Source organism: Lutjanus erythropterus, chromosome 15 (genome assembly GCF_056507025.1).
Source record: "Lutjanus erythropterus isolate fLutEry1 chromosome 15, fLutEry1.hap2, whole genome shotgun sequence".
Taxonomy (NCBI): Eukaryota; Metazoa; Chordata; class Actinopteri; order Lutjaniformes; family Lutjanidae; genus Lutjanus; species Lutjanus erythropterus.
The window spans coordinates 24,531,641-24,555,934 of NC_139331.1; the positions used below are offsets into that span (position 1 = coordinate 24,531,641).

At 38.8% G+C, this 24,294-nt stretch overlaps 2 protein-coding genes across 2 annotated transcripts in view; one reads left to right on the plus strand and one right to left on the minus strand.

Annotated features, from left to right (window-relative positions):
- afg1lb (AFG1 like ATPase b) overlaps positions 1–1,777 on the minus strand; it is a 43,569-nt gene extending 41,792 nt beyond the window's left edge. Inside the window, exons 1-2 of the mRNA XM_084738036.1 lie at positions 1,641–1,777; positions 1,038–1,417 (exon numbers count right to left, since the gene is read on the minus strand). Of these exons, the coding sequence (XP_084594162.1) occupies positions 1,038–1,417; positions 1,641–1,755 (495 nt within the window). The 5' untranslated portion in view covers positions 1,756–1,777. The remainder of the gene's footprint in view (positions 1–1,037; positions 1,418–1,640) is intronic.
- A 1,213-nt stretch (positions 1,778–2,990) lies between these two features.
- Positions 2,991–22,436, plus strand: snx3 (sorting nexin 3). The gene is made up of 4 exons (XM_084737759.1): positions 2,991–3,198; positions 16,425–16,520; positions 17,104–17,228; positions 21,549–22,436. The coding sequence occupies exons 1-4, from the start codon at positions 3,037–3,039 to the stop codon at positions 21,652–21,654; spliced, it is 489 nt and encodes a 162-aa protein (XP_084593885.1). The 5' UTR covers positions 2,991–3,036; the 3' UTR covers positions 21,655–22,436.
- Positions 22,437–24,294: the final 1,858 nt, after the last annotated feature.

The window sequence follows — 24,294 nt, forward strand, 5'->3', positions numbered from 1 at the left end:
TGTGCCTGAGCTCATCTGAGACGGACTGATGGAAGTAAAACGGTGTGCTGCGACCCGATGAGTTCATATTTCAGACTGTTTTTGGAGATCATGGACATTGAGACCTCCAGGATAAAGAGGAAAAGGACAATTCAAATTCTTAGCAGCACAGACTTCAAAAGCCAGCATCTGTGATGGTAGGTGTGTTACTGCCCATGGCATCATGGGTAACTGTCACATCTGTGAGGGTTCCATTAATGCTGAAAGGTACATACAGGTTTTGGAGCAACCAGATGACATCTTTTTCATAAATGTCCCTGCTTATTTCAGCAAGACAATGCCAAGACACATCCTGCATGTGAAAAAAAATTGAAGAAACTTTTAAAACTGAATATAGGTTGAAAAGTATTTGCAAATTATTGCATTCTATTTTTATTTATGTTTTATGCAACGTCCCAACTTTTTTGGAATTGGAGTTTGTAGATTAACTTGCTATTTAGCTAGCAGTCTACTCTGTGGCAAAACTCTAGGTATTTATTTTTCTGGAAACATTATACATTTTCAGAAAGGCTTGTTATTTTAGAGTCTCTGCGCTGAGGAGAATTATTGATTATCTTTATTTTTCATCATTGTCTACCACCTTCCCAAAATCAAGGCCACTTTCAAACTAATTGGATGGAACAACAACACATAGAAAAGACAATTCATTTGTGTATCCATCAGTGCAACAAGGCAAACATGAAATAAAAGACATAACAAGACAAAACAGACACAACTATCTGCACTTCTACTTGAGTAAATAATATGTGTACTTTTGTCACCTCTGGGGACTAGTTAAATGTCCAAAATCCATAAATACCAATTTTATACAGACTTAATTTAGCTCAAAATATTTGATATATTAGTGTTTAGTAAGAATCAGGCATGGGTTGCATAACAAGTTTGAAAAAAAATCTGATTTTAATTCATGGGAGATCATTTGTTTGTATAAGTAAATTGTATTCTATTGAAGAGTGTTGAGGATTTGATTATCAGAACATGCATAGTTGTGTTATGACACCTAATGCCAATATAATTAACCTCTTTACCTGAGTAACGGATCCATCCTCTTTGGTGTCAGCTGATGTAAGGTGGGGGTCTTTATCTTTTGGAAGCTGACTGTTGTCATCTTTTGAGTTCAGCCTTACAGGTGGAGGTGGGTTCAGGTACACGCTGTTACTGTAGTTATTCAGGGTTTGGTGCAGCTGAGCCAGCTGCAGGACGACATTTCTCTGCTGTGCGTCTGCCCTCAGGGAGCCACACTGAACCAGGCGATCATAGTGTCCAATAGTCTCACTGGAGGGACAAATACCTGCTGCTGCTGCTGCTGCTGCTGCTGCTGGAGCCTCAGAGGAGCAGGATGATGAAGATGAACTGCACGTCCTCCAACTGGTGTAGCCTTAATTGCAGCAAAGGTTATCTATGTTATTCGTTACACTTGCACAAATACCTTGATTCTATCAGATACAATGAAACCGCTACCGTCAAGTGTAAATCAGAGGTGATGGGTGATGCAGCCAGCAAAGTTACGAAAACATTTATTACCTAAGAAGACATGCTGTCACATTATATCTCGCCCAACCTGTAGGACATTAACTACAAAATGACGGAGACACACAAACCTTTTCCCGTGCAGCTGGCTGACAGGCGGCAAACTTTATTTGAGCTCAGAACAGCGTCTTTTAGCAAGAATTTTATTGAGCATCTGACAGCAGCGGTGACCGTGGGCGCCGCCATGATGTTTCAAAACGAGAAAACTTTATTGAGAGTCATTGGACACATGTAAGCGGCACGACGCAGACATGAAGGGGACTTAACTGAGTAAAATTAACCAGATATAATCAAATGTCTTGATTATTTCTTTACAATTAAGCTTGTAAAAACTAGATAATATGATTGTTAATTAATATTAAAATAAAAATCCCGTTCACTTCAACAACATTGAACTTCAGATCATGTGTTTTAAATTTAAGCAGCAATTACTTGTTATCTTTCTTCACTGGACACATATTAAAGAACATATGGGAGCTCAGACATAAAATACAAATTAAACGTTATCAAAAAAGATTTAGAAGATAGAATCGTACAAAAATTATAGGGAAATATATACAGTGATTTCTTACTCACTTGGCATAGATAAAGAAAAGGTACATAGGAGCAATTAGGACATAAATCAAAATATGAAACGATAAATATTCTCAAATCTTCATAGACACATACAAAATGTGAGAAATGTCAAAAGTCGGGATGCCATTTACCTCAAGTGCAGGGATGTAGGAAATAGGTGGGTAAAGTGCGGTTTTAGTTGCTGTAAATGAGTAAACCCTCAGCCTCATTTCAAAGAGGGGGATAAACTGAATTTACTTGGGCTTACTCTTCACTACGCTCCTGATTAAGCGCTATGCAGTCTTTTATCCCACCAAAATCCTTTGGTTGCAGGGCATTATATAAGCACGTTTCGTCGGTCAAATTACAAAAGGTACAAACGCCACTTCAAACATGAACCTTTTTTAGAGGTTCTCTGCAGTCAGATAAACCTTATGCATTATTTTGAAATGAATTTAGCAGCAGTTACTTTATGTGGCGGAGTAAGTTACAAGTCGTGATTGGGGTCAAGGTACCCGCTGGCGGGGTTGTAAACAAACCGAGCAGCAGGTGGCCGAGAAGTGTCAGCTGAACCTCAGCTGATCGGAAGTGTGGCGCACTGGCCTTTGAAGTTAACGACAGCGGCATACAGAGCAATACCGGATCTCTGGTGACTCACCTTCAAAATAAAACTTACAGTCACACTTTTCGGCTGTGTAAAAGACAGAATCGGTTGGAAAAATGCTAGACTAGATATGTAACATTAGCAAACACAGACGATCTTCTATAGCAGTGCCACTTTTCACTATTTTTTTTATTAAGCGGTCGCAACATTCATCACGTCTTTTATTTTGAAGGTTACCAAAGGAACTTACACGTTCACATTCAGGCTAACTTAACACTATCACTGGCTGCTAGAAGGACGGGAGAGAAATGGCTGAGACCATAGCCGATACAAGAAGGCTCTTCAGTAAGCCTCAGAACCTAAATGACGCTTATGGACCCCCGAGTAATTTTCTAGAGATTGACGTGAGCAACCCTGAGACCGTCGGGATGGGCAGGAACAGATACACCACGTATGAAGTCAGACTGAAGGTGAGCCTGCACTAACAAGTAAAGCTAATGACGTTAGCTTTTAGGCTAGCTGTACCTGAGCTAAGGAACGTCTTTCCTGTAGTCAAATAAACTTATGACTTATTGACATTAGTATGGCCACAGTCAAAAAGACGCGACATACAATTACAGAGTCAATATTTAGCTAAATGTGTATGTGACTATCTTAGAAGAGAAAGACGTTATGTACGAAACGAGTTTGCTAACGCTAGCTAAACTAGTGGGCTAGCAACACTCGTCAAAACTAGCTAATACTGGTTAGCTGTGTGATATTAAACTAACGAATTAACGCCATTTAACGATGCTAGCGTTTAGCTTAAGTTATTAGAGTGGACTTTAACCAGTAAGTCATCGAGAGATTTTCACAACAATCATGACAAGTACAGTGAACCTACTGCTAATGTTGGCTCTAACGGCAACCGTTAGCTTACTGGGAATTTGTTTACATTAGTCTCAAGTGTTTTTCCACTGTTGTGTTTCCACAGCTGCTTTATCAATTCACTCATACGTCGTAGGTCTACAAATAAGTTGGAGTTACATAACCTCTGTATTAAGCTGCATAAAAGATTATGAAATAACTCCTCCAAAAAGTTGAAACCTCCCCGCATCATAGTTGAAAGTTGAACTCCAGCCACACCCCATTTTCTGACTGCAAAGAATAGATAACAGTTTTGGTCACACTTAATGACCAGTCTAACATAATGGTAGACGTGTGTGACCAGATACTCAGCTCTCTCCTTCCATGTACACATCATATTATGATATCAGAGGTGGCAAAAGTACACGTATGCTTTGCTTATGTGAAAGTACAGATCTGTAGAAGAAGAACTTACTCAACTTCTGTATTTATGTAAAATGAAAAAGTTCAGACTCTGAAATGTTCTCAAAGTACAAAAGTAAAAGGTAGTCCTGTAAGTAGGGCCGAATGACATGGCTTATAAATAGTATCTCAAAACTTACTCCTCCATTCCAGAATAAAAATATAGTATAGCTATGCTACTATATTTTCTCTAAAAATAACATACCGTAAATTCTCAAATAGTGTAAACATATGATGATCTTATAGAATGTGATGCTTTGCTGTACACTGTACACACACACACACACACACACACACACACACACACACACATTTTTTTATATGTACTTTATTATCAGCATCTCTGCAGGACTACCACAATCTTTTGTTCTTTTCTTTTGTTGCATCAGTATTGACTCCATTTCTGTACTGGTACTTTGTTACTTCCCATCTCTATATAATATTTCTTAAGTGGGTGATTTTGGTTGGTTTATACTGTCCTGACTTGACTGATTACTCGTCAAAATCCATCCAAAGTAGTGTATTCCAGTAACTGGCCACAGGAGAACAAAACTCAGCAATTCAGCTTCTCTGGAACTGTAGACAGGATGCACCATGCTGCCTGATCCTCTCCAGTCTCGCCCACTCCCCCTCACGACACATTTCCTTCCTCCTACTCTACTGAAAAACTTGTAGAGGAGAACAAATGCTTTTCTTCTTAGAGGAGGTCCTATCATTTGTTTATGTGCTAGTTGATAGTTGGTCTAAATGCTTGTGTAAAGAAACATGTAAGATTGTTATCTAAATGCCTGTTAAATGTGACATTTCATGTGCATGTTAGACTGTTGGCTTATACTGTCCGGAAATGTGGCATTATTGAGCAATCTGTAAGGAGAGTAACAGTTAGACAATCCTAGCTGTTGCAACACAGATCCTGTGTATTTTTCCTCTGTGTCATAGAACTACTAAATCATCATGCTGAATCAGCTTAAAAATGTTTTAGACCACTTTTATGCTAGTTGTATAGGGCTGCAACCAGCTTTTTCTGTCATTGTTGATTACTTTGCCAGTTATTTCCATTGTTAATCAATTAATTGTTTTATTTATTGTTTTTTTAAATGTCAAAAAAAGTGAAAAATGCTTGTTACATTAACCAACCCATGCCAACAGTCCAAAAGCCAAAAACTCTTCATTTACTGTCATACATGACAAAGGAGAGCAGCACATCTTCATATTTAAGAGGCTGGAACAAGCAAATGTATGACATTTATGCTTGGAAAAATTATTTAATCAATTTATCAATTACAAAAATAGTTGGCAATTAATTTTCTTTTGATCAACTAATTTATTAAGAGCCTAATCTTTGCGGCTCTAGTTCTGTACTTTAATCAGTGAACACATGGCAGACGATGATCATACTAAATTATTTGGAGGAAAAGATGTCAAGGTCCTCTCCTCTCTTGTTCCAGAGCTTTTGACCGAATTACACGGTCTTCACCAGCAGATGGGCAGTTGCTCAGTTGTTATTTGAAATGTGTGTTCAAATGTGGCCAGTGTGGATAAGAAATCCCTCGGATACTAAGAACAATGGAACATTTGAACATCTACAGTTTGATGACAAGTCAGCAGACTCTATGTGCTGATGAAGACCGTGTGATATGGTTGAAGTATGTTTTTTTTTTTTTTTTTTTTTTCTCTCAACTGCTTGATTCCACCAGACATGGCTGCGTTGTGTTGCTGCTGGCCACCGGACCTGATCACAGCCAAACTACACAATGCCTGTGATTCCAAATTCCAACAAGTTGCCACTCTGCTCCGCAGAGAATTTGTGTTGAGTCTGTTTTTGAAAGATGCTGTGTCAGTCCGCACAAAGCAGATCGAGTAGGCAGGAAGTCAGACACAGAAACAGCATAGAGAATCCAGGCAATTTTCAAAATAAAAGACCCTGTGCAGACTTACCCACAGCGGAGGAAGAAAAAGCAAAGACAAATGACCAAACCAACTAAATCTGAGCAAGTCAGCATATTCAGGTAGACAAAACCCTCCGTCTCTGAAATGCTGCTGGTGAAGCATGAAACTGTAGGGGGGGACGGATCAAAACTATGACACAGATGTGATGTGCCCGCTGGAATCAAGGAGTAAGGTTTAAAATGAAGTGACAAGCTTAAATTAGCCATTGTTTCATCGCTCTTTTACAGTATGATCAGCAGGGTCCAAAATTAGCTCTAGCCAAATGCTGTTAAAATTTGCGAGCAGCTGATAGACTTGCTTCAATCACTAGTCAAAAAACAATGGTAATCTATTGAGTGGCTGATAAAATTTGAACTCTCACTAGTTATTTTGCTGGTGTGCAAAAAAAAGTTAATTTTGAACACTGATGGTCTGGCATTTAGAGTCTTTATCCATCTAGTAGGTAGCTGGTAAAAACACAAAGGAAACTGGTATTTTTCTTTAAAATGGCACCAATTCAGAATTTGACAAAAACTTTTTTCAAAGACATTTGTGCATTTCATTTTTTGTCATGTCTGTCACCACACACAATTTGTGTAAATTAAGCCATTGCAGGACTTAACTGTCTGTGTCTTTAATGTGCAGGCTGTGTTGAGTCTGAAATTGTCAGGCAGTCACTCGTCTCATCTGATTGCCTCATCTTTTATCTTTAAATTGTCATTTCAGCTGACTGACACCCCTGTAGTTAGTGGCCTGGAGTATTTAGATTGGAGAGCAACCCTAAAGTATTTATAGTTTCCCTTTAGCTTAAAGAAATGGGTTGAGGGAAGAGAAGCCGTCTCCAGGAATTAGCGTTGAATATAAGGCTACTGTACTTGATTAGCGTGTAATAATTAGCATATGCGTGTAATCAGCATTATTGTGCACCTCATAGCCCTGTGTGACCCTGCTTTGCATAAGACCACAGAATAAGTGGCGCATCCCTCACTTCTCAACAAATGTGGTGTCAACTTTGCTTTGCTTCTCTCCTTCTCCTTTCTTCAGCTTTCTTTAGAAGCATTTTACTCCATCTCCAGCATGTTAAGAGCGTTAGCCACAATGCCTCGGCCTGGAATGCACAGCCAATGCTTTGCTCTTTTTGTTTCCATCTTACTTATAATATTTCAGAGTGCTTTAATTTCATCTAATTATGCTATACAGTTCATGTTTATAACTCATTCCCTTGTCTGCCGTTCTCACTGCTGTCCCGTTATCCATCCGAAATCGAGAGAGCCCTTGTGGCCGCACTGAGAGAGCCTGCCTAATCCCCTCATTGAGAGAAGAGAAGAATGAAACAGGCCAGGGTGTGTGGGGGAGCTGGAGCGTTTATTCCCCATCCTTACCCCACCACCCCCCACCCATGGGAGGGCAGAAAGCCACCCCCTCACCAGCCCTTCACCCCATTGCCCACTTATCCCATTTCACTCCCAGCTGTGTGCAGTCAGTTGCCCTCGTAGCTCATAGCATGGTTATTGAAGTCCCTGTGATAACTATATATCATTTACCATATGTAGTTGTAAACACTAGGGCTGGGACTATGTACTTACCTCCAGATTTGATACTATCACGATACTTGGGTACTGATTCAATATGTACTGCAATTCTTAAGTATTTCAGTTAATTATTACAATTTATTGCAATTTTTGTGAGCTTTTTAAATGCTAGTCCATGTGAAAAAGTTGAATCATACACTTCTAGAGACTGTATCCCATGCCTGATTTATCCGAGAACAATCTATATCACATGTCAATAGTAAATAAAACATTCTTCACTTATGAAATTAAACTTTGAAAGTGTGAAGTTTGAGTTGTGAGTGTGGACAGCAGCTATTAATTTGCTTCCACAGATCAGAGGAAATGTATGCCTCAAAGTCTGAGCACATTAGTCTTTTTATATTAAGCATGTGAAGTAAAATGGATCCATTAAGATATTACTGTGATCACAATTTCCGTCGGTGGCGCGTCAATGGGAATCACATTTATGAGTTAGCATTTAGCTAACTGACTTAGCTCTACTTATTTATATGTAAAAAAAATCAACTCAGCAATCAAAACATTGATTCAGGAATCATTAAAAAAAGAAGTATGTTACAAAAGAGAATCAATTCTGTTTCCCACCTCTAGAAAATGCAAACATAGACTTGTCTTGTAATGCATATGATACAGAGGCATTGGTAAAAAATTGAGACAGTTTGATAACCATTTAAAAACTCCTTGTAGTAGCATTAAAATGAATGCCAACTAGCGTTTGGCTTGCGAGTGTTTGGTCTGAATGTTTGTGAAACATGAAACAAACCGTATAAAGATTGGATTATCAACTGGTTGCAGCAGTGGCTGTGAGGCAGGTTACACAGTCACTTGTTCACTACCAGGAATGCATTTTGAGCTTAAAATCAATGGGATCAATCTGCTTCTTTCAGTCGAAGTGGAAGCTAAGTTCATACTGAAAGGAGGCGGATATCTCATTTTGCCTGAGCGGACTTGTAATGTCCAGGGTCGCGTTGAAACAATGGATTTTTGTTCTAATCTAAATCCCTTCATTTTAAGTGTAGTTTTTGTGATGGCTTATAGACCACAAGGAGCTGGTCAGGTTTTCTTTCTCTGCCTCTTTTCTGCACATGTTTTTCATGGCTAATGGACAGAGTTATTCTGCAGAGTCCTATCATATCACCTTAATGTTTTTTTTTAGTTGTTCTTGGTTTGAGAGGACCCCCTCAAGCAGAAAAGTGTATTTGTTTGGACCCTCAGCAAACAGGGGCTTGGAGTTGGTGTGTCTGTGTGTGATGGGGGAGGAGGGGATGTTGGGTATTATCAAAATTTCTTGTCTTTAGTCGGTTCCCATCTCATCCAGAGAGCACATTCAGGGGAGCGAACTTTGGGATCTCACTTTGTTTATGGATAGGAGTACATAAAAGGCCTCTTATAGCTCTGTCGCTCAGTCTTCTACCCCTCCTCTTCTCTACTCCCATAGCTTCTCCCTCCTCTCTTTCTTTCTCTTTTTCCATTTGGGCATCGGGGCGGGGGCCTTTTGGTCATTAATAAAATGGGGAGAGATGGGGAGTGGGTGTGTGTGTGGGGGGGCGCTTGTCAGGCACAGTCAAGTGTAATCCAAAGTCTACAGCATCCTCTTCGACAACTATTTTAATGGAAATAGGGAACATATTGTATCAAGGCTACCATATCCTACTTGAAATGACAGTATCAAAAGTGGGAGTTGATACTATGGCAACAAAGCAGCTTTTTGCCAGCTAGGCGAGTCGGAGAGAGGGTAGGCTGTCAGGCCGCAGGGGCCGGCAAAGCGAGAGAACGAGTGTGAGAGTACATGGAGAGGCGAGAGCAAAAGACCTATAGCCCCAACGCTTTTGTTCCCTGTCTTTTTTTTTCCCCATTTTGGAATATGATGCAATGAGATGGTATTATGTTGCCATTTTTTATGCTATTATTCTGAAAGGAGAGCATATGGGAGGGGTAAGAAAGGGGGCATGGGGGAGGTTTAGGATGCGCACTCTCAAACTTGACTTAATCCATCCTGCTAAAAGCTAATGCATGGTGGCCTTGAACTATTCTCTCAGGAGATGAGTGATCTTTGTCCCCCTCTCTTCTTTCTTTCTCTGTCTCGCTGTTTTTAAGGGTTCTGCCTCTTTTCAACCCATTTTCAATGAGCCTAAGGTATTGTGTCGCAGACATTATGAATCACATGCTCTTCCTATGGAGCGTAGATTGCACCTCACGCACTCATAATGGAAAGTGAAGCTAGGAGAATACTTTGAAGGAGGTACATGTAGCTTTTTGCTCTGTCCTTTATAGAGATGCAGCGTTTTCTCTTTTACACCTGCTTTTAAAGCGAATACAAGGAACTTTAATATTTTGTTGATTTTGGAGGCCCCTGTGGACAAAAGCGGTAGTGTTTCGACCATTTTACCACAAAATGTAACATAAAAAATAAAATTATCTTAATAGAAATCTCTAGGGCTGCCCCTCACTAAAGAATTTCCTAGTCAACTAGTCTCCGTCAGTTCAAGCCAATAGTTGACTAGTAGTGTCACATTTATGATTTTAATTTAATTATTTAAATATATTTTGGGGCACAAAGTGAGCTGCCAGTGAAATGCGAACAGCTATAAAGGTAATTACTCAATGTATTGTAACAAACAGCAAGGAAATTGAACATATTGTTAATTTATTTCAGCACAGTCAAAAGTCTCGTTGTTTAAAACACAGGAATAAATAACTTTCATCTAAACAAAAGCAAATACTCGTGGGCTTATCAACACAATGGTCTGTACTTACAAGTTGACGCTAAGTTGCAGACTCCCTCCTCAAATGCTTTTACGCCTCCTGTTGTTGCCTGAACCCGCCGTGTCTTCATCATCTCTGGAGTCAGAGTCCAGTCAGAGTTGCTACAATGTTAAGTACCATCAGGTGCTGTATTCCCTGTGAAACCAGCTTCCATTGGTCTTGCAGGCTATATCCCACAGAATCGCTAATCTGAGCTAACTTGTTAATGGCAGCTACAGCATAGTTAGCAGTAGTGCACCAGAAAAGAGGAGGTTCATGTTGCAATGGTCCTCCGAGCCTAACGATAAGGAGCAGCACCCTTTTTTTTTTTTTTCCCCTGGGACTAACGGATAAATTTAAGCATGGCTGATTAAGATTTTTTTCACCATCTAACAGTAAGTCAACCATTATGAGGCAGCCCTAGAAATCTCTTCTTTCTGTTCTACTGGCTAACGTACACTTCACTAGAACTTTGCCTAGAAAAATGTAAACGTAGGCTTGTTTCATCTGATTTCAATGAGAGTCCGGCCCAGTGGCAAGCAGTAAGAATGACTATACAGATATAACCAGTCTCCTCGCTAATGGTCTTGTTTGCCTATGAAGGTCATATCGAGGCATCAGCATTAAATTGGGACTGTTTCATAATCTGTTAAAAAATTCTTGAAGTAGCTTTAATCTAACCATTAATTTCTTATTTGTATGCTTATTTTGCTTTCTCTTATTTTTAGAGAAATTTTGCTAACTTTCCCCTTCCTCTCCCTCCTTTCTTCATCTTCTATTCTGTTCCTAAGAAGGTGAAAGAGGCAAAGTGTGCCTTTTTTAGACAATTAATGAAATGCTAAGACCCGACTGGGTGTGGGCCGGTCCCATGTCCCCAATCACTGCAGGGGCCAGTAAGTTGAGACTCCCAGGCCCTAACCTCTAACCAGCCGTGAAGAGAACAGAGGCCAAGGGAAACCTGATCTTTGACTCGTAGAGCTCTCACGCACCGCCTCTTTCTGTGTGTGTGTATGAGAGAGAAGGAGTGAGTGAGACCTCTCATTTTTCAGTTCTGTCGTTTTTGTTCCTCCCTTTGTCCTGCGAGGCCAATCTCTTAATCACAGGGTTTGAGAGGGCGAGAGGATTGAAAGGCCAGGTGACTTTCTTTCCTTACACTCGCACTGCTAGCCTCATTGTGTGCAGATGAGTGGTCGGGTTTGGCTGTGTGTGTACAAACAGGCTTGAATGATTTGGGCTATTATATTTACATTGTCGACTGTGTGACTGGTCAAATCTTTGTACTTAACACCTGTGCGTGCATACTTTATGTACGTCAGTGTGTGCTTGCGCGTGGTTAAGTGTTTTCTGTGTGCACATGATGGGATTAGAGTCACGGCGGTGGCAGATTACCTGTAACTGTGATCTGTTGTGGTCGGGGATTAACTTTGCGGTGCTCCATGCTGTGAGGTAACATGACGCAGCAGGGACAGACCACAGTGAGGGGAGAGTGGAGTTAATGCTACAGCACCGGGGTGATAAAGCTAAGATAATCCACTTCTCCTGTGACCTGAGAAAGAGGAGGAGTGAGGGGCTCATTGACAACTTCACCTGGAGAGAACTTGAAATAAGTGGGAAAAGGAAGTTTTCAGGGCATAAAAACGCAGTGGGAAAGGGGGAGTGTCAGTGAGTGTACTGACAACCATTTCATTATAAGCTGAGTAAGGAAATACTGTCATCTTAAACAGGTTATTTCACCAGCGTTAAGGCTGTAATCACAGGAAACATGACATAGTCTGCACTTGTATTAATTATTTTTTGCATGTCTGCAGCAAAGTCTGGTTTCTGTTTGTTTTTTGATTCTGTGCATATACCAGAAAGGTCACAGAGGTAACTGGATGCAAAATGGTTTGTCTGGGTAGAAAAAGGGCTGCGAGGCTAGTGGTGGTGAAAAAACAAAACTCCTGTCGTGGGGTGAGAGAGAAACAGCTTTCATGTTACAGCTAACAGTTAGGGCCTGATTACCTAACAAATTCTGACATCAGGTGACATCATGCAAAAGGATAACAATTATTAGCTGCTAAATCACAAAGCAAAATAAAAAAATAAATATTAAAAGTACAGGTTAATATTGTATTTACATTGCAAACTAGGCGTTATTTAGACTATTGAATGTTTGTCTCTGACACACCTCTCTCTCTCACTTTATCGTCTTCTTTACATGCCCACAATTTGAATTGACGTAATTTCCTTTGTGATATCAATGTCGTCATTGACACATATCAAACCTGTGTTGACTGTTGCTGACTTGGGTTGATGCTGAACAGTATTCAAGAATAGACACTGATATTTTTAAGCATTGAACGCCCCAAAACCTGGCGGCCAAGGTACATTTGTAGTGACCCAAATGTAAACTTATGTAAAAACAATGCAGAAAAGGCAATTTAATGCATCTTAACACAGCCTTCACACTTGATGACACTAGTGTTGTCCACTTTTACCATGAATTGTGGTATGGTGTTTCCTGAAGTATAGGGATAAAACTTGGTGGCCACAGGGGGACACCTATATGACATATTTGGTGGGTGCAGTCTAAATTTTTGTGGCTACAGGCTGTGGTTAATGTTGAACCCTTGTATTAACTTTGAAGTTTTTTTTTTCCAAAGTACAGTAATCAAACACAGCTTTAATGATAAGCAGACCTTGAAGTGGTAATACTAATCATCAGGAATTTTGCCCTGGTTTATTGTGAAACCGGTATCATCCCTGATTCTGATATGGGCCAATAGACCTTAAAGAGCATTGTAGCATTTTCTGATTAAGGCATCTGGAATCTGCCGATATTACTGGGGTTTTAGGAGCATTCTTTGGACATGGACACAGCGGATTTGGACAGCACGGAAAAATCCTACTGATTCTTTCAAGCAGCGATGTTTGGTCAGGATACTTGAATATATCAAACAGGCTTTAGACTTATTAGGATGTCCCTGTTTCTGTTTATCCCCTGATTTTCAGAGGGGAAGTCTGGGTAAATTGACCCTAATATCTTGTAATACGACTCTAGTGTAATAGTACTTGTGCTGAGCTGCACAGTAAATTTACCACAATACTAAAATCACCGATATTAAAATCCCTCCATTTTTCTTATTGCATATCTTCTATTTGACCATGGGCTACCATTCACACTTTTTCAAAATTAAACACCTGAATCAAACTATATTTGTAAACTGTATTATCTTACAATAAAGAACAATCTAAAAAATAACTCAAATTCGGGGTCTGGGTGTCAAAACAGTCCGTAATTATTTTGTGGACTCAAGTAAAAATGTTGTATGAAATATTCACTCAGATGCCAGTTTATTAGGTACACCAAGGTAATACTAATGCTGACTAATACAACAGTACTACTTACAGTTATAATGTTCAATTTTAGAGAGCTGTTGACATGAATGATCATTTTAGAGGATGTAGCCTTCCTTCATAGATGTAGTGTGGTGAATAAAACAATGGAAACACCTGTTACCACAATGGAGTCCAGTTCAACAGCACCACAAACTGCATCTTCCAAATTCACTGTACCGTTACATCAGTACCTCTCTAAATCAGTTTCATCAAAAGCTGAACCTTATGACCTTCATGAACAGTGGATTTATTGCAAGACTGCATTTGTTTTAGTTAGGTGTCCCTAACAAATTGGCTACTCGGTGTATGTTGAGACAGAAACCAGGATTCTCTCTTAATAATTTCCCTGGTTGTTGTTTGTTTTATTGTCAGGCATGAAATCACAGTCATTTTGGTTGACAGGCAGCTCTCGTTGTCATTCTAAAGATTTTTATCAAATTAGTTTGCAGTTTCCCACCAAATCTGAGCAGGATCCATAATCATGAAGACAGAGGAGAGTAGAGAGCAAAGAGGGAAGCAAACGAATGCCTGAATTTTGCCCATTGAACAGTCATAAGAGTCTCAAGGGCAGAAAATCTGACTTATTATCGCAGAGCAAGGGAAATAAAGAGGAAAAAGACTGAAAAGGAGAGACCATGAGAGCGAAAAGACCACTCCTGCTCTCCCTCCTCCTCAATTAGTCCCGCACAGACCAGATGAAGCTCCCAACCTCTCCAGTTTCTCTGCTCTTCCTTTATGACCACGTACACCCACTCCTTTCTCTTTTGTTCAGCCATTTACTCAGCCTTCTAGTTAACTCTGCATCCCCACTACTGCACACAGTCACAGTCGTGTGCTCATCGATCAGTCTGCTGCTGCTCACACTGTATTCATGCTGCACCTACTTGCTCAATTGCTTTGCTCTTGTGATTCCTTCTTCCATGAATTCTGACCTTCTGTGAATGTGGCCCACCAATGAAATGCTCATTCACTCCCTCCTTGTTTGTACATTGTCATGGGATGGCCATGTGCTGTCAGGACTAGTGAAGAGGTTTGGCATTGTGCCGTAATGTGCTGTTTGCTCAATGTTTTCTGTCAATGTCGAAACATCTCCGCTTTTTAATATGAAATTCACTCTCAAGTGCTTGTCAACAGCAACCTGGAATTACGCACACATCTGTGCATCGGCGTACACAAGCACACACGAAAAAATGGCAATAGATAAATGCGACAGACCTTGGTGAGCAAAACATAAGTGAACTTTTTTTTTTTTGCCTGGAGGCCAATTACAATTTTTCTATTCAGTTTGGTTCAAATTGAAGGAGTCTTTGTTTTTTTTGTTCTTTCTCCTCCTCTTTTCCTTCAATAAAGTCAGAGTAGATAACACAAGGCTATGCCCAAAACCAATGCAATATAAAACCTCTCACTCTGTCTTTTTCTTGAAGTTGGCACACTCTCTGCTTCCTTGTGAGAATTTGTGGTTATTTATACCATTTGCACAAGAAATACACCCCCTGACTGGCTGGTAGTTATCTTTTAAAAGTCTATATTTTGGCAATTCTTTTTTTTTTTTTAACATCAACCCTTTAAGCACTGTTTTAAATCTTAAATCTGGTAACTATAGCAACAAGACTAGGTGGAAACCTTGGATATGGCTGGATATGGTCGGTCATTGTGTAACATTGCGGTTAGATAAATGTTTTCAGGCTGCAAATAACTAAACTAATTTGTTGATCATTTTTTTTAAATAATCGATTAGTTGTTTGGTCCATAAATGTCACTGTCAATGTTGATTACTGTTTCAGAAAGCTGAATTCAGAGACTTTTTTCTTAAAAAAAAAAAAAATCTGTAGGGCTCGACAATAAGAATTGCATGCAGCAGGTAAAGTGCTGTGTCTTGCCTAACAAGTAATAAAAAAGAATTAAGTTACTTTGATAATTGATTAATGGTTTAGGTTTTCTGTCATTTTTTTAGGCCAAAAATGGCAGAAAAGGCTGTTTTCAGCCTCTCAAATATGGAGATTTTCCACTCTATTCGTTTATTATCATATTAATCTTAATGTCTTTGGGTTTTAGACTGACAAAACGAGACATTTACATGCATCACATTGGGCTTGGAAAACTGGGATGGACATTTTTCACTTTTTTCTGATATCTTATAAGCATCACATCACTAGATAAAATATGACAAATAACTTAAGTCCTTGTTGTTATTTGATAACTGCTAATAAATAAAACGGTTTGTACTCGTGGAAGTAAAAGTTGACTTAAGACATTTAGATTTCTGACTTGCTTGCCTGACCAGGGAAGTGAACAAAAACATTATTGCTGAACCCTGAATCACTTGGAAAGATTGATTATCAAATTAGTTGGCAATTAATTCGATAGCTGATAACTAATCGATTAGTTACATCATGCAACTTACATATGTTCACTTAAGTATGCTAAGTTAACATAATATACATACTTATTTTAACTCAAACCATGATCTTTATGAAAATAATAAATAGCACCAGCCCTTAATACACTACAGTAGATGGGAAAAAAAACATTTACACATACTTTATGATGCTGACTGGGATTCACAGCACTGACTGAACATGGATTCACAGAAATTAAGACAATTGGATTTATTAAAAATTCCTCAGTAAATCAAGGAAACACTGAAATGACACCTGTAACAGTTTGCGTGATGTGTGTGTGTGTGTGTGTGTGTGTGTGTGTGTGTGTGTGTGTGTGTGTGTGTGTGTGTGTGTGTGTGTGTGTGTGTGTGTGTGTATCCACAGACCAACCTACCCATCTTCAAGCTGAAGGAGTCTTGTGTACGGAGGCGGTACAGTGACTTCGAGTGGCTCCGAGCGGAGCTGGAGAGGGAGAGCAAGGTGAGCCATTGAGGTGAACGCGACACAAAGACCCTGGGTACTTGGCTGATCAAATCAGCAGACAACATTGACCACATCTGCAATGTTTTTGTATGCGAGAGAAAGTCATTAAAAGATCTTTTGTACGTTTACAGATTAAGGAAGATTTCATCTAGATGTGATCTATGTTTGTTACCCTGCTATTAAGAAGGACCATGAACTATCTGGTCATTAGCTTTAGAAATTACATAAAATGTTTGACTGTACACAATGACTACAGGATCAGAGTTTTGTGAGCTGCCGTTTTAGAAATGTTTTAGACTATTAAAAAATAAAAGAAATTTCATGGCAAAGCACTGCAATACATTATTGAGCTTTGACCTCACCTCAAACTATATTTTGAAATAAACTAGAAAAATATTTAATCTTTAGTTGGGATAATTCACTTTTCTTCTTTAGATAAACTTGAATCTTTCAGTTTTAGAAGCTCAAAAAAGTATTTCAAAAATTGGTCTCATGTTTTTGTTTTTTGTTTTTTTCGGGGGTTTTTTCTGCCTGTTTAATTGCTGCTGAAGGATTTCCATTTTCTTCTCTTTTATCTCAGGTGGTCGTCCCACCTCTCCCAGGAAAAGCTCTTTTCCGGCAGCTTCCGTTTCGAGGGGATGATGGGATATTTGATGACTCTTTCATCGAGGAGCGGAGACAGGGTCTGGAACAGTTTCTCAACAAGTAAGCCTTTCCACATCTTCTGCATCTTTCTCCGTTCTTCCACTACATTGCCACGGGGGGTTAAAACAATTTATTCTTTACAATTTTTTCTTTGTAGTCGCAACCGTTTGCAGCTTCTGCCTTAGCGCGGTATTATTTTAACTCTCAAGAACAATGAAACACTTTGTGCAATAAAGTAGATTCAACTTTTTCACTTCTCTTCATATTGTTAACAAACTGAACCTGCAGAGACAGACAGGTCTTTTTCTCACTATCCTTCTTAATTCTCTTTTATAATTACCTCGCAAAGGACAAGAACAACCAAAGAGGACTCAAGTGCGCACCCCCACAACATAATTTTTCCCACATTTGTTTTATTGTTGATGTGTAATTTATGATAATTGCAGCTCAAATTACAGCGCGTGGTTCTGTGGGATGGTGTGTGCACCTCTGCTTATTTTTGATCCAGCATGTCCCCGTTTTCAGCTGCCGAACAATAAAAGTTACAGTGTGATTGTAATTATTTGCTTTGATTGCAGACTTGGCCATTATCTTTGTTTCATGTGCAAATGCATCAATGTTTCCTGTTGGAATATTAAGTGCGCAAAGACAGTCTGGAAAATTAAAATCCATAAATATGTTTTTTTAACGAAGATGAGAATGTGTTAGTAATTAAGATTTTTTTTTTCCTGCCTTGCTTCCTATGAATGAAATGCTGCTGTTGATCATATCATTGTTCAGACTTAATACTGGCCGATGTGGCTGGCAGCATTGTTTAATCTGTGATTGAGAGCATTGTGAAGAGGAAATCTTTTTGGCACGGTAAACATGATTGTCGCTGTGAAACAAGTGAGAAGGAGGAGAGGAGATAACCATCACTTTTTGATTAGGCTAGTCAAACATAATTCATGTGCTTCAGGTAAAAAAAGAAGGGCTTACATCCCCACTTCAAAAAGCAAGCAAGGCCTTGAGATTTTAACATGCTTCTGCATTACCTTGTCCTCAATGTCAACATTTCCAAAAACCTATTAAACAGGGTTCTCCAGTGATTGCCCTGGTAGATGACCTGTGAATGCCTCTCACGGGCGGCTTAATTTGTCCAAAATATTTCCTGTTCGAGGTCAAGATGCGTGCATACGTATGATGTTGTCATGTTGATCTGGTCGGTGAAATTTACCGTTTCAGAAAAATGGGATGTTTTAGGGTCTCAGGTGCGCTGGCTCATTCTCGTTAAGCTCCTTTGCGTCATCTGAAGGGACATTCAGCAAAGCCTGATGTCAAAGTGGCTTCAACAGAGCAAAAAAACAGGCTCAAATACAGATTCAGTAACTCATACCAGAATATAAGTGTAGTTGTTGAAGAACACATTGACCCAAGAAAAAGCTGATTGACTTCAACTTGTCCTTTTAATTGTGATCTTCCTCACCTGCTACCCCAAATGTGATTTCACATTGACTACATTTACATGCACAAAATATTCCAGTTTTTGCCCTTATTATGAAAAAGATATTCCTACTAAAATACTACATATCTAATGAAAATGACCATTCCACTAATTTTTAGGGGTGTGAGGAAGAAATTGATTTTCTTTACTAAGTCGGTCATTAGGCAGTTTTTTTGTTTTACTTATTTTAATTCCTGAATCAATTTCTCATACATGTAAAAATAACTAGCACTTAGTCCATTAGCTTGATGCTAACACATAATTGGAATTCCCATAAACATGCTAACAGAAATTAACAGTGCATTTGCTATAATATTATCTTAACTCAGTCTGTTACTCTGGCTTTGGCACTCCACGCTGACCAGCTGTAGCAGCCTTAAAGGGTCAAAACTCAAACTCAGAATTAACTGTTTCAAACCTCATTTTCATGCCTGAAGGATGTTAATTTAAAGTCTCTTTGTGCTGTGTGCAGTTTCAGGGGCCCAATTCGTTTTTTGTTATGTTCTAATGGCACCAGCTTGATGAGCAGGAACAGATCGTTTACTTCAAAAAGTGTTTTATTTACTACTTTTACCTGCAGTATAGAAGTGATGCTGCTGAAATAAAACTCAAAGACACGAAATGCTTGGTTTTCTTGCAATAAAATCATAATGTCAAATCGCAATACTCCAGAATGGCAATAGATCCCCAGGTATCATGATAGTATCAAACTTAAGGATAAATGTATCCTCCCAGCCCCGATATATATCCTAAAATGTCAATAGGGCACTTCATAAGTAACATAATGACTCAGACCATCATGCAGAGTTGCAGACTTTTATCTGTATCACCATTAACTTGATTACCGATTATTCTCTCTTTTCGCAATCATTAAAAACCCACAGTTTCAGAGTGTCTTTGTAGCCTAGAGGTTAAGATGAAAACATCAAATGTCCAAACAGGAACATTTTTGTTTGTCGTGTTGTTCTAAAATTTGCTCCAAAAAGTCTGCATGTATACTAAAAAAAATCCATAGATTTTTTTTTATTCAGCAGTTTATTTTAGACAGTAGAGAGATGACAGGAAATGAGCAGAGACAGAGATGACGGGCAACAAAGGTCCTCAACAATTCATGGTCGGTGCTTTAAACTGCGGTTTTTTGAGTATGCTGTTGATGGACGCTGTTCTTCCACAATGCCTTGCACAAAGGAAATGGAGAAGAATAAAACTAATTGTGGATGTCACAGAAATATCTCCGGAAACCCCACTGAAATTACAATATAACTATTATATTTTGGAAAACACATTAATTGATAGGCACTCTAGTGTCACAGTTTGTTTGGCATCTGAGTATTGTATAATTTCCTGTTCATATAAAGCCCCTTTTGGCATGTTTATATTTTGTATACTGCAAAAAGTATGTTGGAACAAGAAGTATAAAATAGTAATTAACAGTTAGTATGTAACATGGGATTGGAACACAACTGGACAAAAAAAAAGATCTGCAGGAAAGGTGAAAGTTTTTATTTTTTAAAGTGTGCGTGGAGTAAAGAGTACTGTGTTTTTATATAATTTTTGATTTATGTGACAGGAGGACACTGAGCATAATTTCAGACCTTGGATCAAAGCAATATCAGAGTGCAAAAATAAGAATTACCCACTTGTACAGGGCAAGTGAAATGCTGTGTCAGGCAAGTAAATCTGGCAACTCACTTGTCTGACTGGGCAAGTGGTAAAAAGGAATTAAGCTATATTGATTATCGATTAATTGCTAAAGTAAATTTTCATGTAAAAATAGTAGAAAATGCAGTTGTTTCAGCTGTTTCATGTTTCATGTTTTCAGCATCTCAGACATGGAGATTTCCTGCTTTTCTCCAAACGAGACATTTAAAGACATCACTTAGGACTTAGAAAATAATAATAAATGTCTATCCCAGTTTTGCAAACATTGCAGCCCTAAATTAAACATGGCAATTAATTTTAGTCTTTGCTGTTATTTGACAACCACTATTAAATAAAACAGTTTGTACAGGGACAACTCAAACGAACTTGTAGTAGATTTTGACCCACTTGATGGTCCAGCAAGTGAAAAAAAATCATTAATGTTGAACTCTGAACATGTTGACATATAGGACTGACACTGGAAGAAGCTGGTGGTGGTTGTTTAATTGTGCGTCCTGCGTGATTAATCGATTAGTCCAGGGATCAGCATCATGCGTCTTTGGAGCATATGCTTCTCTTTTTCCTCACTTTGGTGGCTCCCTGTGGCTTTGACAATAAATTATTTGGAAATTAATAAAGGTTCTGTTTTTTGACATTTTAATTTTCATTTGTTTCGTAGGCCAAAGGTAATTCTTTCGTGCATTAGTTAGAAAAATGTATAGCCTATACAATATATAATAAAGTTTTATATTTTATCATCTACATTGTCTGTCATAGCCTACATATGTGGCTCTGCACATTTTCCTCTACATTTTCTAGCTATGGATGCAAAATTCAAAATGTACAAAAAGTCTCAGGGGAAAATAGAGAATTGAATAGTTGTGACTCCAGATAGAATTTGCTGATTTTCTTTGTCGTTGTCATTTATGACAGATAACGATAATAATCGTTTGTTGCGGCCTTAAGACTTTGGTTCGCAAATCGGCGAAATAAAGCCTCAGATGAGGAAGGAATAAAGGAATAAATTATCTTAATGTAAATCTGTAGAGTGTGGAAGGGGCTTTCAAACATAAAAAAAAAAAAACATACAAAAGTCAGTGGGTGATGGGGTACACAATTGCGAAAAGTATGGAAAACACTGTTCTGTGATATGGTGAGATTCCTAAACTTGTTTTGCTCCCCAGTTTCTCCATTAATTCTGAATCTTTCCCAGTTTTCCCTTACCTTACCTTTTCCTTTTCCCTTGTGTGTTTCAGAGTGGCCGGTCACCCTCTAGCTCAGAACGAACGATGCCTGCACATGTTTCTACAGGACGAGTCTGTGGACAAGAGCTACACCCCGTCCAAAATCAGACAAGCCTGAAAGAAAAAGATGGCTCTGCTTGGCCTGACCTGGCTCGGCCCGACAACCCAAAGCTCTCTTCACTGCTCCAGGTTTCTCTCAGACAATAAACATTTCAATGAAAACTTCCTTCCCGCCCCCCAGCCCTCCCCCCCAAAAGTAATATTGTTCACTGCCTCTTTTAGTTGAATTAGTGACCCTGATTGGTGTTTGTTTTCACTTCTAATTGGAGTCAAGAATGTTCGACACATAACTGTGGTTCAAAGTAATTTATAGTAATTTCTCTTTATGTCTGGAAATGCCACTAACATGGATATATTATGTATTTATCATTTAGCTATGTCTTGAATATATTCATTTATATAGTAACATTGAATGAGCGTTCTATGTATGCAAAGCTCTCATAAAGACCCACAGCATTTCCCATCATATATATCCAGTACTGGCATGTTGCTCACCATAACTAGCAGCTAAACACACGCACGCACACACACACACACACACACACACACACACACACACACACACACACACACACACACACACACACACACACACATTTTTGATGGGCCTTGACTTAAAATCACACTGAGTTGATCCCGTCTTTCAAACGGAAGCATGTGTGTGTGTATATCAACCAGCACCTGCCCAGTTATCACAATGATTTTCTAGCAAGAAAGAAGAAGTAATTTACACAGAGGGAACTGCAGTATTTCTACTGGCTATATGCATTTTGAGATTTGTATACTGCTGTGCCATTTTTGTTTATTTTGAAGATTTTCCAATAAAATAGGTGAAATGTCTCCACGCATAATTACATTTGTTGATCTGGACTGTTCTCCACACGCCACATGGATGTTCAGCTACTGCAAGCTGCGGTCCTTAATATAATTATTATATTTACAGGGTTCCCACACCGTATGAAATTTGATTTTAGTCATTTCTAAGCCTGGATAAATATGGAAAAAAAAGAAAAGAGGTTATGGAAAATATATCTGTTCGAAGGCTGTTGCACAGTTTTTTTTTTCTAAAATATAAAATTCCGAATTCTGCAGCAGGCAGCACAGCCAAAATGTTGACCACTGCATGTCATTTCCAAGGACGCAGTAAATAAACAAGGCTGTACACACCCAAAATTTAATTATTTAACTTTTTTCAATTGGTTCTTGTTCCTAAAAAAGACTACAAAATATTTGGGGAACAATGAAATGATATTATTTAATCATATATAGGGAGAAACCAGTGAGTGTGCTTCCTCTTTCGGCAGACGTTTGACAGTGTAACGTCATCCAGCTTTCGGTGTACAGGTCTGGACTAAACGGCTACAAAGTTGTCTGAGGGCTGGCTTGATATGAATCCTAACTGGCTAAGGATTCCCAAAGGAAAATAAAGGTAGATACCAACTTAGGGCTGGGTATCGTTTGAAAATTTTTCATACCAATACCTTGGCTTCAGTACTAGTTTTTGAATGATACCTTTTTTCATAACAAATCCATTTTAACAAAAGGAAAATACATTACTGTACAGTTACTCACTTTAAAGGATAAGGTATTCAAAGCCCTGGTGGAAAACAACACAAAACAATTATCCCTATCTGCTGCACACTTCTGTGATGTATGTTAGAAAGCCAGTCACCAGCGTTATTAGATCTTGGCACAAGGATGCGTGTACCTATCGCTCACTGATGCTGATGAGATTTACTCATTAGATATCAAAATTTGATATAGATTGACAAAGCATTTACTTGATACTTGAAGCAATTCGGTCAATGCCATAAAAGTATCAAAGTTTGATATCCAGCCCTTAAACTTTGTGTAAAAACTTTCAGTATCTCTTTCACTGGGTAGGTGGCACCAAGAAATCTTAGTCTGGTAAAGTATTGGAGAAAAATGGAAGATGTGTAGGAACCCTGTATGTATTCAATAAATACATAACGTCTTCATTAGAAAAATAAATAGGCCTGGCTAATCAGAGAGTTTAATCAAACTTGAGATGCAAAGATTTACTGGCCCTGCATCAGTGTCCGCCCCTGAGACGACATTCACTTATGGCAGTGGCCGATGTTTATCTGTTGTGTTGTAAACGTTGTGCTCACTACATCTTGTGTTGTTTATTTGTGATTGGACTGAGACAGAAGTCGCGAGCATACCGAGCTTCTGTTTCAGAGAAGAAGCCGCTGGCTGGACACAACTCTGGTGTGATGTAAGAGTACAAGGAGTGCCGTGTTTTTCCGAATGATTTCTTTGTTTCCCAGACACAAAAGAGGGAATACTTAACAACATAAACAAAATAAAACCAACCACAAAAACTGTCATTTTAAACTTCAGTATCAGCCCAGAATTTCACAATTTCAATTTCATTGTTGCTTTCCTAATCAAACAAGCCTGAGTTTTTATTAGGGGTGTCACAAATTCAATATTAAATCAAAAGTTGGGCAAAATGAGCTTTAACTTGGAAAGGCAGAATCTGAGATTTTCACAGTATTTGTTTTTTTTTCTCCACCCCGCCTACTTGTGGCATCTGGTGTTTCCATAGAAAAAACCCAACGCTTCAAAGACGACGCAGCGTAGCTTGCTGGCCGTTACATCACATTTCATACCATATAGATTCTTTAAAGAAAATATAAACAACGGTAGAGCCATCAGTGCTAAAAACTGTTTA

What these genes read in the sequence shown, in the direction of transcription:
- snx3 (XM_084737759.1), top strand. Translation starts at nt 3,037, where the DNA reads ATGGCTGAGACCATAGCCGATACAAGAAGGCTCTTCAGTAAGCCTCAG. An exon ending in CGTATGAAGTCAGACTGAAG is followed by an intron (nt 3,199 to 16,424) that starts GTGAGCCTGCAC and finishes GTGTATCCACAG; the next exon opens with ACCAACCTACCCATCTTCAA. An exon ending in AGCTGGAGAGGGAGAGCAAG is followed by an intron (nt 16,521 to 17,103) that starts GTGAGCCATTGA and finishes CTTTTATCTCAG; the next exon opens with GTGGTCGTCCCACCTCTCCC.